Here is a 13,491-nt window from a genome sequence, read left to right on the forward strand (position 1 = left end):
AAGCAATGGGCAGAAACTGATGCACAGGAAGTTCCACCTAAATATAGGTTGTGGAGTCTCCCTCACTGGAGATATTCAAGAACCATCTGGATTCAATTCTGTGCCATATGTTCTAGGATGACCGTGCTTGAGCAGGGAGGTTGGACCAGATGGCCCCATAGAGGTGCCTTCCAACCTTACCCACTCTGTGATTCTGTTATAGTTATCACTTATTATGCTTATTAATTATACAAATAATTTAATTTATAGCTTAAGGCCACTACTCAGAGGAGCCAGCATAAGAATTGCTTGTTCTGTTTTGATGCTACAGCACTCAAAATAGGCAATCAGCAGCAATATCCTATTGTTGCTGCACACACAAAAATGGAAATATCCTGACCAATTTCACAAATAAGCCTTTCTTCTTTGGTCTCAGGTCATACACTCCCATTTTGCTTTAGCTTTAACAATTTAAAAATATTACAAGTAAAATTGGCAGCTTAAATCGTTAAGTATTGTTAGTTTACACAGCCTGTCACAGAGAAATAGAAACAACAATAGAAACAACAAATGCTAATTAATTTAAAACAGGCCAAGATCCTAAAATTCAATAAATAAATCAAGTTTTCAGGTTTAAGTAGTTCATGTCAGCCATCTGTCCAATAGGCTTTTATAAGATTTGCTTTTTCACTCTTGGCTCATTATTTGATTCCTGCCTGCTCAAATAGATCCTGTCATTTTAAAGGCATTACAGGAGTTGAGTACTTACAGTTCCCAAGTGAACCCAACAGTCTTTATAAGTCTATGAGAAACAAACTGCAAGCATCCAAGTGGAAATCTGCTATGTTTGATGTACTATTATAAAATTACCCTCAATGGATCATCACTATCATATTTAGGCTACCTGGCTTTAAAAGAAGCAGTGCTACAAGGAAAGCAAAATGAATATAATAGAGATGCACATACACATAGTAAGACTTGAGTAGATGTGACATTGATTTCCTTTCAGCAAACTGGTCACTAAGTCTAAGCCCTAACTGTAATCTGCAAGAACACTGCATGCTGTAGTTTAGGATCCCCATGTCCATTTAGCCGGTGCGAATTCTGAACTGTGGTTCACTAATCCACATATGAAATCTAGCAGGACATCAGTTCATGGGAGGTTAAAAGGGTACTACACATCAGCAGTGAACTTCTGGAACTTGTCACTTGATTGTGGAGGCAGACAGCACCAGAAGGCCAAAAAGAATTTATTCAAACAGATGATCAAAAGATGAATGAACAGACAGTAAAGGAAATAGACAACACTGTATCCTCTGACATCCTTCATACAACTACAGAGCTGAGCACTGTAGAGCTCACACACTATTCTGAAGAGTATTTCTGGATGTTGGGGTGACAATGCAGAATTACATGCTAAACTGCTCTGACTCAGCATGGCATTTCTTACATTTCTATCATCCTATAAGTGTTATTAACTACCTGGCACTGCAGTTGCTTCTGACTATACATTTTAAATTTCAGATAGTCTTGCTGCTTTTAATTTACAAATTTTTGCCACCCAACTTGACATTTCTCTTATTACCAATCCTAAGATTCCTCAAAGAGCAGAACTACAGCAAGATGAACCAAAGACACATGAAAACTACCAAAACTGTGCTTACTTGAATTGCAGTGTTTCACAGGTAAATATGAAGAATATGGAAAAAAAGGTATAAGCCTGAAATATATTTTTTGTCATACCATATTACAGAATCACAGATCCTGACTCAAAAGCTCATTTAATGTGATCAGAGATCTTAATGGCATACTTGTCTATTTTTTCTTTAAAAAATTATACTGTAAGAAGTAGTTAAGCAATAGCCATTACAATCAATTTCATATTTTTTCATTGCCAATTACTACGTAGATAGCATTTAACAGCTCTAATGCAGAGAACAAAAGCAGTACCCTGCAAAATGATACAACAGCATCCTTCAAAATACACAAGAAAAAAGGCAGGCTATCAGTCAGATTATCAACAAATGGATAAGTGATTTGGGATTGCAAATCCCTTTTAAAAACCAATCAGAATCCTTCCTCCTCTGCCTTCAATGCTAAATTTCAAAAGATGAACAAAAAAAGGCAATCTAAGCAAAAAGCTCAGCTGGAATGATAAAATGAGCAAAATTTTTGAGCAAAAATATGAGAACTTATTCAGTAGACAAAAATCTTATTCCAACATTTTTCTCTACTTCAATTAGTACTTCTAAGACCACTTAAAATAGGAAATACCAAAAATACAACAGCTCCAAAGAGCTGGAAAGCTATATCAGACCTGTGTTTAGGAGGAAGAACTAAGTTCCTAAGTAACTACCATAAAAGGCTGCTGCATATGGCAGGTGTAGTTTCAAGAAACAAAAAAGTCAGGATATTTGTCCTGAAATTTATACTTAAAAGTTGCATACACCTCTTCCTAGAGGTGGGAAGGGATGTTACAAGTACTGAAGAGCAGTCTGCTGCCTAAGCATTCATATTTCATAAGGCTTAGAGCTTCCACATGTATATCAAACCCTGAATAGTATTTTTTTTCTTCCTGTCCCAAAAACCCTGATTGACATCAGACTGCATCTTTTAAACATTTTTGCTGGACTGTTCAGTCATCTCTTTTAAGGCAACTCATCCCACCCGTGGTGTCAGTTCTCTTAGCTCAATACCATGAAATAATTCAAGAAGGGAACAGAAAAAAAAACTGAAACAAACCAGATCCTTCATGTTCCATTTACAATAACACCCACAATTTTAATCATTCCAGACAGAGAAACCAGCTTACAGAGAGCACAAACCAGAGAAACATTGGTCACTCCTCATTCAATGAATTACTGATCTGTGTGGTCCCATGTGTTTTCTACAGGCAAGAGTCACTGAAACACTAGGAAAATTTCAGACATTCAAAAAATCAGAGAAATAGGACACAGTTTGATATTTTTATGAGAGGTGAATTACTCTAGATTCATATACAGAATGAAAGCCATTCTTGGGAGAAATAAACAACATTCTGGAATACATCAATAACAGCTTCATAAACAGCCAACTATACATATACTGTAATAAAAGCACTAGGACTCAAACCCTCCAGGTTTTCAGCCACAAACTCAATTTTCCAGCTTATTCTGGTCCCTCTAAAGCTAATAAAATGAACAATTTCTGGAAGTAATTTTTCAACTCCCAAATTATAAGCAGCAATTTTTTACACTGAAAAAGGTTTCTGCAAAAGCTGTAAACCATTCAGAGAGACTCTAGATGCATAGGAGATACAAAAAGCTATCAACGACCTTTTGACAAAGCTTTGCCTAGCACTCTAAAGAGAAAAGTGCTATTTTCCCTCAACTGTACCTTCACATATATTTTCTGAGATCAAATTATGGTCAAATTGCCATGTAACCATATTTTCAATTTTTTCTTCATACATTTTTACAACACTCTCACTTCAGGAGTATTTACTATTATCACTCCCAGCAGCCAAGGTTGTTTGCATAAGGTGTTATTTGCCAAGAACCTGTTACTTGAAGGGAAGACCTCTTCTGTCTGCACAGCAGATTTGTAGGTGGAGAAAAGAAGCCTTGCTGAGAGAAAAGTGGAGGGAACCAACATAATCACATGCACATGATCCATAAAGGATGGAGCAAAAAATGCATGAGGCATCCTTCTCTAATGGGACTCAAACACATTTAAAAGACACATTTTTCATGCAGTTTCAACTAATTTGCTGTAGAAGAATTGTCATAAAGCTCCCCCAAGGGCTGAAAGCCTAACTGCAGACAGACCTACTCAAAACTTGTGTTATCACACATAACACACACCTAAGTGTTTCTAGCCCTGTTTCACTGCTGAAGGAGTAAGATACAAATCACTACAACACATTCAGGAAGATCAGAGGAATTCAGCTCAGCAAGGAGAAATGCCAAGAACTACACTATAAATAGCATGTCTGGATATACTTAACCCTATTTTAACTTCAGTTACTGAATGTCCTTAAGCAATGCAGTCTAATACACAGAGAATACCCAGAGCACAACTGTTAAGAATTCCTTGCCAAAATAAAGGTATATGGAGAGAGGCTCCACATGACATGTTCACAGTTTGTTCCTATCCCATATATCAGTCGCTCTCCCAGAGACTGGAACAAGAGAGATGCTTCTTCCTTCCACAGACAACATGGAGTTGGGAAGGGCCATCAACAGGCCACAAGTTGGGAACAAAAATGGCCATGACCAAGAAAGAAAAAGATTCTGAACAAAATTAGGATATAATTTAATAAAGGACACTGCACAAAAATAAAGAGGAAGGCTGCTTATTAGACTGCAATCAACCTGAAAAGGATCTGATGGTCAACACAGATCAACAAATTGAACATTAAATCAGTGTGTTGTTGATGCCACAGGAGGGGTAATCGCCTTCAGAGCAACATGCAGCCTAACTCAGACCACAGTTTTGTTAGAGAAAGCTTCTCTAACAAAGAGAAACCACCCCTAAACAGCCATCACTCCATGTGGGTAATAACCACACAGCAGCCAGTAATGAACCACGGACATTTATCCTACTCAAATGTTTGTTTCCTTTGCATTGTTAACGTTTAGCGCAATGCTGAATGTAAGGTACAGTGATAGGTATGCCAGTGATTTACTGGAGGAAAGAGAGTTCTGTTGCTCACTGAAGCAGTGCTGTTCACAGGACATAATTCCTAGTTTAAGGGGGACAAATACTTCTGTATCTGAGGAAGAGAAATAAGCATTAAGTTGATTACAAAGAATTGCAAAACTGAGCTCTGAATAAAGGAGGAATGAGTTTTGGACTGAGACAATAAATTTCTTCTAACATCCCAGAAGTCTTGAAATTGAAGACCACGTTCAAAAGCGACTACATTCCCCTCAAGAGAAATATTCAAGTGCATCCCCAGAAAAGGGTGCCTGAATGTGAATTATGTGGCAATCCCAGTCAACTCTCTTTAGCAGCAGAGTCTGCCAAGGGATAATTTCACAAAGCCCAAGACCTCAACTGCTACAATGGAACCATGTATTTATCTCACAATAAGTAGATTTATGCTTGTGTAAGTAGGTAAGTACAGATTTAGTTTCTTTTTTTCACCCATGTTTTACAAATATGTGATTACATTATTATATTTAGATACTACAAACAATACTTTTACTTCTAGTTTACCTTAATCTGTTTTAACCTATGGCCCAGCTAACCAGCACAAACTCTGCAGCGTCCACAAGTAAGAAAGGTGCTTCCCCCTCCATCACATGGATCAGATTCTGGTCCTGACAGAACTGGACAGAACCCAAGTGCACCCAGGGAGTCACAGCAACTGAAGAGGCCCTCCACCATAAAACACACTTATCCCTTGCAGCTATTGGGGTCTGCTAGGGTCAAGGTCACATGCAGACCTCCTGCTGATTCCTTTCCACACTGGAGGTGTCCTTGCTTATTCCCCTCTCACAGGAAGCAGGCCATGGGCTCTGAAACCTTTCCATTATTTCAAAGGCAGGTGTATGTGCAGATGCAAGCAAGGTAAGTGTTACAATTATTATCAGAATGTGGGCATCTGAAACTTTTGGAACTTGCACTATTCAAGAAATCAGACACTTTGTTCAGAATTCTGGAAATAATATTTGAGTTCTGCACGGAAACACATCACATTAAATAAGTCATACTGGTTGTGATGTTTTTGCTTCTGCTGTGTTTACATTCCTGTTCAATATAGAAGGACTTCAGTCTGATTGCACAGATATGGGTGGTACTTGAGGCCAACTGGTAAATGAGTTTGTGGAAACAGATTGGAGTGCTAGTGTCTTTTTCACTGCCCTTTCCTAGAAATATAAAAATGGAAAAACAATACTAAACCAACAGTTTGGTTTCTGAAGCTTAAAAAGAATCCTCCTTTCTTTCTCTTCCGTTATTTCACTTGTCCAGGAACTGGATAGAGAAAATGCCAATTACTGTCAGAGGAGAATTAAAACCTCAGTTCTTCCTTATACTCACTGCAAAATCCCAAAGACAAATACAAAGTAATGTCTGGAAAAAAAGTGATTTCTAACAAGTCTGTCTGTGGAAATAGAAAGAACTGAATAAAATCTCACAGTAAAATACTGCTGCTGAGAACTCCATTCAAGAAAAGCATTTCTAATGCTAGGAAAATGACTAAGTAGATGACTTTTATCTCAATAACATGTCAGAGTAGTTGAACGTGTGTTAAAGTAATTAAGTTTTTTCAGTGATAAAGAAATGAAACTGGGAAAACAAAACCATAAGCTACACTTCCGTAAGACTTAAGAGTAGCAAGTGAAATATCTTTCATTTTAGACAGGTTCTTGCAAAATATCTCCCATTGTCAGAATAAGCAGTTTAAATGATAATACTTAAGGATGTATTTTGGATCACTAAATAACATTTACATCATGAAGGTTTTCCAAAGCCACATTCTGAAGCTATTACATCAATAAAGATATTTCTTTTCTCTTACATGAATAGCATTAATAAAGTAGAATGACCTTTCCTGTAAATACTAAAATTTTGCATCTCTCCATTTGTCAGAGTTCATTTCAGCTATTCAACACTGCATCTGTTTGAAATATAAAAAGAATACACTTGGCAACACCCAGGATAAACACACTCTAATGAATCACACACACTTGTACAGTGAATGTTTCTCCTACAAAAATATTAATTTCATACACACGTTTGCTTGTCTGTGTGAGAAAACATTTCTGTTGTACTTTTATGAGGTCTTGGGCTATAAATTATTTGTGTATTGACTGAGTCTGGAGTGAATGTCTTCATCCATACATATTTAAATCTTTCACCTAGTTTCCAAAGTTTAAAGAAAAAACAACAACAACAAACCACTATTTAAGTGTGATTTACACAAACCGATGCTTTCTTTTCTATCACTGCACAAAAAAATAGCAGTAAATTATGCTTAAATCATACTCACCCTCCATCACCTGCAAACATTGGAGCCACTGTTTAATCAACATTCTCTTACCGTTGCTCTCCAACTGATGGGGGCTTTAACATGTTAGGCAATGTATATTTTTCATAATGTTGAACTCAAAGCTTGCTGAAATCAAATGTTTCCTTTATGAGGGCTCCAGTACACTCAGATATATCCAAGAAAAACATTTTTATGACACTGTACTTCAAACCTTCCTCACCTCTTCTCTTTTCCCTTTTCCCAGGGCCTTGCTTCTTTTTGAAATAACATCATCAATGAGCTGAAAGCAAATTAAATTTAAACACTAATACCTAAGTTACCTACATGTGCCTTTAGAAACAACAAAGCTCCTTGGTCTATATTTTAATATTACAGTGCAAAAAATTTAACAACCAGATTCTCTGTGGCTGTAACAGCAACCAAATACTACTCTTCTGGCATTTTGCTTAAAAAATATTTTAAGAAATATACAAATTCAAAGAGGTTTATATCTGAGATTAACAAGACTGTCCAAAGAACATGAAAGAAATACTAATGCAAAGCAAATAAATACCAGAATCTGAGTTCAAAAAAGGTTGTACTTACTCCTTATTCCTGCATTTAATGCATGGCTGGTAAAGGACTTTGACAGCATTCCAGGTTCCCACTGGTCCAGAGCTAGGCATGAGGATATCTCCAAATGGTGTAAAAATGCTGTGGGAGGACAAACTTCCTAAAGACTCTACCAGCAATGTGTCAGAATTTAAAAGCCATATCTATAAATAAAGAAATAATTAATTTTACTGTAGATTACATACATTTCAATTTGTTACTTTACTCTGACCCTAAATCAGCTAATACTAAAGCCACATTCTTACAAAGTTTCTAACAAAGTATTAACAGACATAAATTGATATTTTATTATTCAGCACAGTCTGCACAGCTTCTAGTGGAGAAAAAAAGGGTAATACAATACTGATTTATCAGTCACTCTTAAGATCATTACTCTGAAGCTGCCTTTTTTGTGATTGTAGCACATTCCCTTTGGCAGGAACAAAAGAAAGAGTCCCAAGTCGTCTCTTTCAGTACCAGATGTATTATTTCTCCAATTTCATATTTTTTTAGGCATAGTCAAGCATATAGTGTTGAGCAACTGAGGGCTGAAGATAGGGAACTGAAAGATTGTCCACTGAAGCGCCAAAAAATTGAGGATTTTTAGAAGAAGTGTGGTAGTTACGACTGTATGGAGCTAACACATGCAAGGAAAAAGACAACAATTAAGATGGTCTAAAAGGAATGGTGGGATTTACAAACAGGTGCAACAGACCCTCACTTGGAAAATAAATCTTCATCGAATTTCATAAGGGGAATGGCACTCTTCAGCACTATTTGCTCACAGCGATTTGAGGGATATTTACTGGGGAGTTTTGAGAAATCTGAACTTTTTGCATCCCATTATGGATCTTATTTAATCTTTGTGTGATTTGGTATCAGTGTTCTGACTTGGATCCAGGGCTTTCCTGCTGAACACCATACAAATAAGTCAGGCTTTTCCTTAATTCACAGCCTGCAGTAGTGAAGTGATCCAAGTTAACAATGGAAATCAATTTTTACAAATCCGGTGCCTGTATGAAATGTTTATATATGAAATATTTATCATAGAAAATGGGATTTATACAGTAGTGCTCACTAGAGAGCAATCGTCTGCTTCTCATGATCTAATCAGTTTCAAGTAAAACAAGTTACATGATGTTAGGTAGCAGACACAAGATATCCCCTGTGGAGGGAGAAAGCCATCATTAACAGGACACATAGTATATGTTGTAATTGAATGTGACAGTCACAATTTATCAGAGCCCAAGGCTCAGAACACTACAGTGGAAGCTTCATAAAGAAGGAGTGAGATATATTGATAAAGATATCTTGGGAGGGGATGGGAGGAGGAGAATCACTTCAGCATATGCACATGAATGACGACAAGCAACCGCACTTGGTTTTGCAAGTGGTTGTTCATCAGTTTTGCTCTGGTAACTCACTGTACACATTTATAGCCTAAACTGCAAAATATACCTCATTAGCTAGGACCAGTACACAAGGTTCTTAAAGCCAAGTGCTGAAGAGGTGTTGGGAGAAAATGGTGAAAAAACACAGGCCCCTGCCAACACAAACTGAACAGAGTTTCTTCCTCTCGAAATTTCTAACAATTCCATGCGGAAGGAGCTTCCTGGAATGCTTTTCAGAAGGGGAATATCCTTCAAACTAGACAAGGGAACAATGTAGCAATAGCTGTCTGCTCCTTTCAGAATCCTCCTACAATCTTCTGTAGGGAAAGCAACCAAAGTGTTTCATTTGCAACATAGTCCATCTGCAAAGCACTTCTTTCTACCACAAGTGTCGACATGTGGCATCTGACAATCATGTTCTACAACCTGTATGAATGTCTTTGTCTCAACAGCAACACAACAGATCTCTATTAATAATTTAGCATACAATACAGAGAAAGCAAATTAATCTCTGGGGGTGGAAGGATTCCTGGCCATGAGAAAAATCAACTTCTGAACTACATTTACTTCTTTAGGCAGTATTTTTATTCTTTTCTTCATTTATGAATTCTCTTTTGGTCTTGTTTTCAGTCTGAGTGAACAATCACTCACCCAGGCTTGGTGTGTTGACTCTAAGCAGTTTATATATGTTATTTCTGGCTAAAACATTTCCGTATTTTGATCTGTGCTTTCAACTATGTTACTCACAATGTGCAATCTTTCCTTCCTTTCTACCTCTTTGTACAGCAGAGCTTGCACAACCAAATTCCTTCCACATTAACTCCAGTAAGAAAAGAATCTCTATAGAAAAATAAATACATAAAGATTAGAATTCATTCACAATGCCATTGATGACCTTTTCTGAAATTACAGAATCAGAAAAAAAAGTATTTGGGGGGTTTTGGTCTTTTTTTTATTGTTTTCAAATCATTTTGTCAAGAGACTTAAAAGATGTTCTTTGGAGAAAAGTTGTAACAAATCTATCCCAGTTATACTTCATGGGACTTGAACCAAACAGAGGAAATACCACAATTTAGATTGTGTGATCAGTTTCCCTATATCTCAGCCTGGGTCTCCAGCATCAATTTGTGGACAATTAGGCATCAATTTGAATTTAACATGAAAAAAAAACAAAAACCACCAAGTCTTTTATTCTTCCTTGCTAGTTCTTTCTTAGTTATTGCAGACATTAGTATTAGCTTCATCACCACACAGGTCACTTACATAAACATCTTTCATTACAGCTATTTTGTTTTCACACTCAAGACTGTTCAGGTAAAGATGCGGTTTCCACATATTTCACAAAGAATAAAGCTCTCTAAGAGAGCTGGGTAGCTAAGTCTCAGCAAGGTTCTCATTATCTCACTTCTTGACCACTGCAACATCCATCCCATCTCCAATCTTAACAAATGCAAACCTGTTCTGCTCATGCCCCCTTCAAGACATGGACAATAACCAGACTGACAAGTCTCTCCCATTTTGTTACATATTAATTTTCTTGGGATATCTTCCCACTCCCTCTCTGCTCACTCCTGAAATACAAGCTGCTTTACTTTCAAGGCACTTTACAGTGTAATCCCACTCCAAAAAACATCTTTCCTTCAATACTGAAAGACTGGAGATAGTATTCAAAGAGTCCGAACTACTGCACACTTTTTGATTTTCACAGATGTAATCTTTTTGGGTCTTATGATGTTGATCCCATCCATGAGATGAATTCCCTGTATCTAACCAGAAAACTACGTCTTTACCTCTTTCAAAGCCACACTTTTTGACAGTATAGAAAAAAATAGGTATCTGTTGAGATGCTGCTATGCTGACTAATAATGTACCATTTTGCTCGCGTTCTCCTATCTAACTATCAGTTTGCTGTCCTCCTCTTATTCTTAGCTTGTAAGTCATGCAACTACAAGGCAGGGAACCCTTCAACAGTGGAGCAAAGAGAGGAAGTAAGTGATTCACAAATGTGAAGACAGCAGAGATATAGTTAGGACAGATAAGGACATCTGTATGTACCACATTTTTCCCTTGAAACAAAGAAACTTTTGTTTATTGACATCCTTTAAAAATAAAAAATAAAAAACAACCAACATAAGTATATATATATATAAGTAGTTATAGCTTAAACAACAGAGTATGTGTAACTTAAACAATGGAAACTCATGTTATGATATCTGCAAATAACGTAATTGGTAACACTAAGTGATGCATACAGAGGAAATGAGGAAAACAAGTACACATAATACTTGTGGTTTAAAAAAAATTAAAAATACTTGTGAGAAACCTTAACCTTAATTATCACATACACAGTCTAAGCTCTGTGTATTCATGTAGGTAAGCACAAACACTGTGAACAAGAATCTTTGGCTCATTATCAAAACAAACAAGTGGGACAGCTGGTTCATGATGCATCAGTGATGAGACTACTTGTGTAACTTGGCTGTGTGCTCACAGCCTCAAGCACCCACATTTTACTGTTTAGCTGTTGATAATCATTAATATAAATAGAGCTACATTATACTTGTGTCCACAAGGCCTCTGAGTCCAAAAACTTAAACCATGACTCCAAAACAGCTGTTGATGTGTATACAGTAGCCAGAACCTCACTCTGGACAGGTGTAAGGGCTTTCTGATGTTAAATACTAAAAACACCTGCAAAAAACTAACAACTAACCAATATAAATGAAGAGATGTCAATCAGAAGCCAGTGCCTATCTAATTCAGCCTGCTCCTCTAATCAATACATTGGCAAAAATGCAGCTCAGAGCTAAGAATAATAAATAAAGTGATTTTTCTGTTAAAAAATATCCAGTTTGCTGTATCTAAGCTACTAAACTTAAGCACCAGAATTTTACTTAACTTGGGAACAGATAAGCTACAAGGGAAAAATCACAATGATTTTTAATGACTCCTCAATAAGATAATATATAATGATAATTACAGGTCTGCTCAGGAAACCTTCATTTTATCATCACAGAAGAGATATTTCTCAGTGGTAGTACAAATGTTGCCTTGGCACTAAAATTTATTTAAAAGCAACAGATATACACTTTCCTCAGCATCTGGATGTTCCAAAATTACAGAACTTGGACAATGCATACATAAAACAGTTTATGTAATTAGATTGCCTCAAGAAAGTGCATTTATGAGTTTATCCAGGGCAGGAATCTATAATCATGTATTTCTTTATCTTCGTGTCTATGAATTATTTTTATAAACCGCAAAAATACAAATTCTACACCTATATTTAGTTCAGAAATAAAAGGAAACATCCCTGGTTATAATAAGTGTACAGTACTAAGGTAACTCCTATCCATCTTAAAAGTTTGAGGAATCTAGCTGTCACCATCTAAATATCAAGCTTAACCAAGTTTAACAGCATTAGAACATTAAGTATAATAGGCAATTTTATTTTTGTTTGCACTTCACTTCGCAATGCAATGTCTTGACTACATTAATAGCCCCTGCTGACTTGAGACAATGCTTGTGAAAGATGCTATACAATTTGATTCACTTCTGGTGATTAAAGGAAAGAAGCGCTGGAGCAAGATGGTGAAATATGTATCAAAAAGTTAAAACTTAAGCTTTCCACGTTTTCTGGATACAAAATAGTGTTATTTCTGTGCTACCTGTGGTGCACCTGTAGTACTTTAATTACCGTATCAATAAAATTTCTGTGTGTACATCTCCTTAGATTAAAACATTTAGGGATGTTCTTACTTGAATAGCTGTACCTCAGAACCACTTCAAGAATTTGAATTTGTTAATTTTTTAAACTTACAATAATGAACTGCATAAATATTTTAGGAACTGGGATGTGTAGGTTAGAAAGAAAGTCAGGAAGATGAAGACTTAAAAACTTACCAGAATATAGGTTTTTCCATTATCTCCTTTTATGGTGAATCTAAATGTGCTTTTAGCAGAAGATAATTCCAAAAGACACTGAGCAACCATGCTCTGTACAAATTGAGACCTGTTTAAGAATTAACCACATATCATATGTTTTCAAAACAACTATACAGGCAGTCATTCGTATCTATGCACTACAGGTAAATGAGTATCTCATACTTAATTCCACTACATCCTACAACCACATTTTACTGAAAGATGGGGCTTCTTTTTCTTCCTCTCACTCAAAACCAGAGAACTTTTTATTTCCTGAAACACGAATTTTTTAATAGATCAGGATTCTGAATTGCTCCACATCCTTTATTTTGGCCAACACCAATTGTCAAAAGCTGAATAGAAGCTTTTCCCTATTATGTTTTGCGCATATGAACACAAAGTTCAGAATGACGCACATATTTCAAATATAATTCACAAAAAGAAAGAACTGTCATTAAACCATTGTACGTGATACCAGGTGGCTAGATCAAGTTTTCTTTCACCTTAGCCTTAAATTCAAACTGAATTACTTTAAAATTTGAAAGCCTCCAATTAAACATTTCAAGCTTTACTTAATTTAACTTTACACAACATAAACTTCTGTTTCCATAATTAGTCACCAGCATTGTG

General features: G+C 36.3%; 1 protein-coding gene across 5 annotated transcripts in view; it reads right to left on the minus strand.

Annotated features, from left to right (window-relative positions):
• The window catches only part of UBE3D (ubiquitin protein ligase E3D), a 164,325-nt gene that overhangs the window by 135,978 nt on the left and 14,856 nt on the right, over nucleotides 1-13,491 (minus strand). For all 5 annotated transcript variants that reach the window (XR_006014115.1, XR_006014116.1, XM_042016463.1 and 2 more), the window contains exons 7-8: nucleotides 12,841-12,949; nucleotides 7,541-7,710 (exon numbers count right to left, since the gene is read on the minus strand). Coding sequence is in view for 3 of the 5 variants with exons in the window: in XM_042016463.1 (XP_041872397.1) it covers nucleotides 7,541-7,710; nucleotides 12,841-12,949 (279 nt within the window). In the remaining 2 variants the exon portion in view is untranslated. The remainder of the gene's footprint in view (nucleotides 1-7,540; nucleotides 7,711-12,840; nucleotides 12,950-13,491) is intronic.

Source organism: Corvus kubaryi, unplaced genomic scaffold (genome assembly GCF_017639235.1).
Source record: "Corvus kubaryi isolate FWS band 111438036 unplaced genomic scaffold, C.kubaryi_AGA036_p1.0 split3-73, whole genome shotgun sequence".
Classification (NCBI taxonomy): domain Eukaryota; kingdom Metazoa; phylum Chordata; class Aves; order Passeriformes; family Corvidae; genus Corvus; species Corvus kubaryi.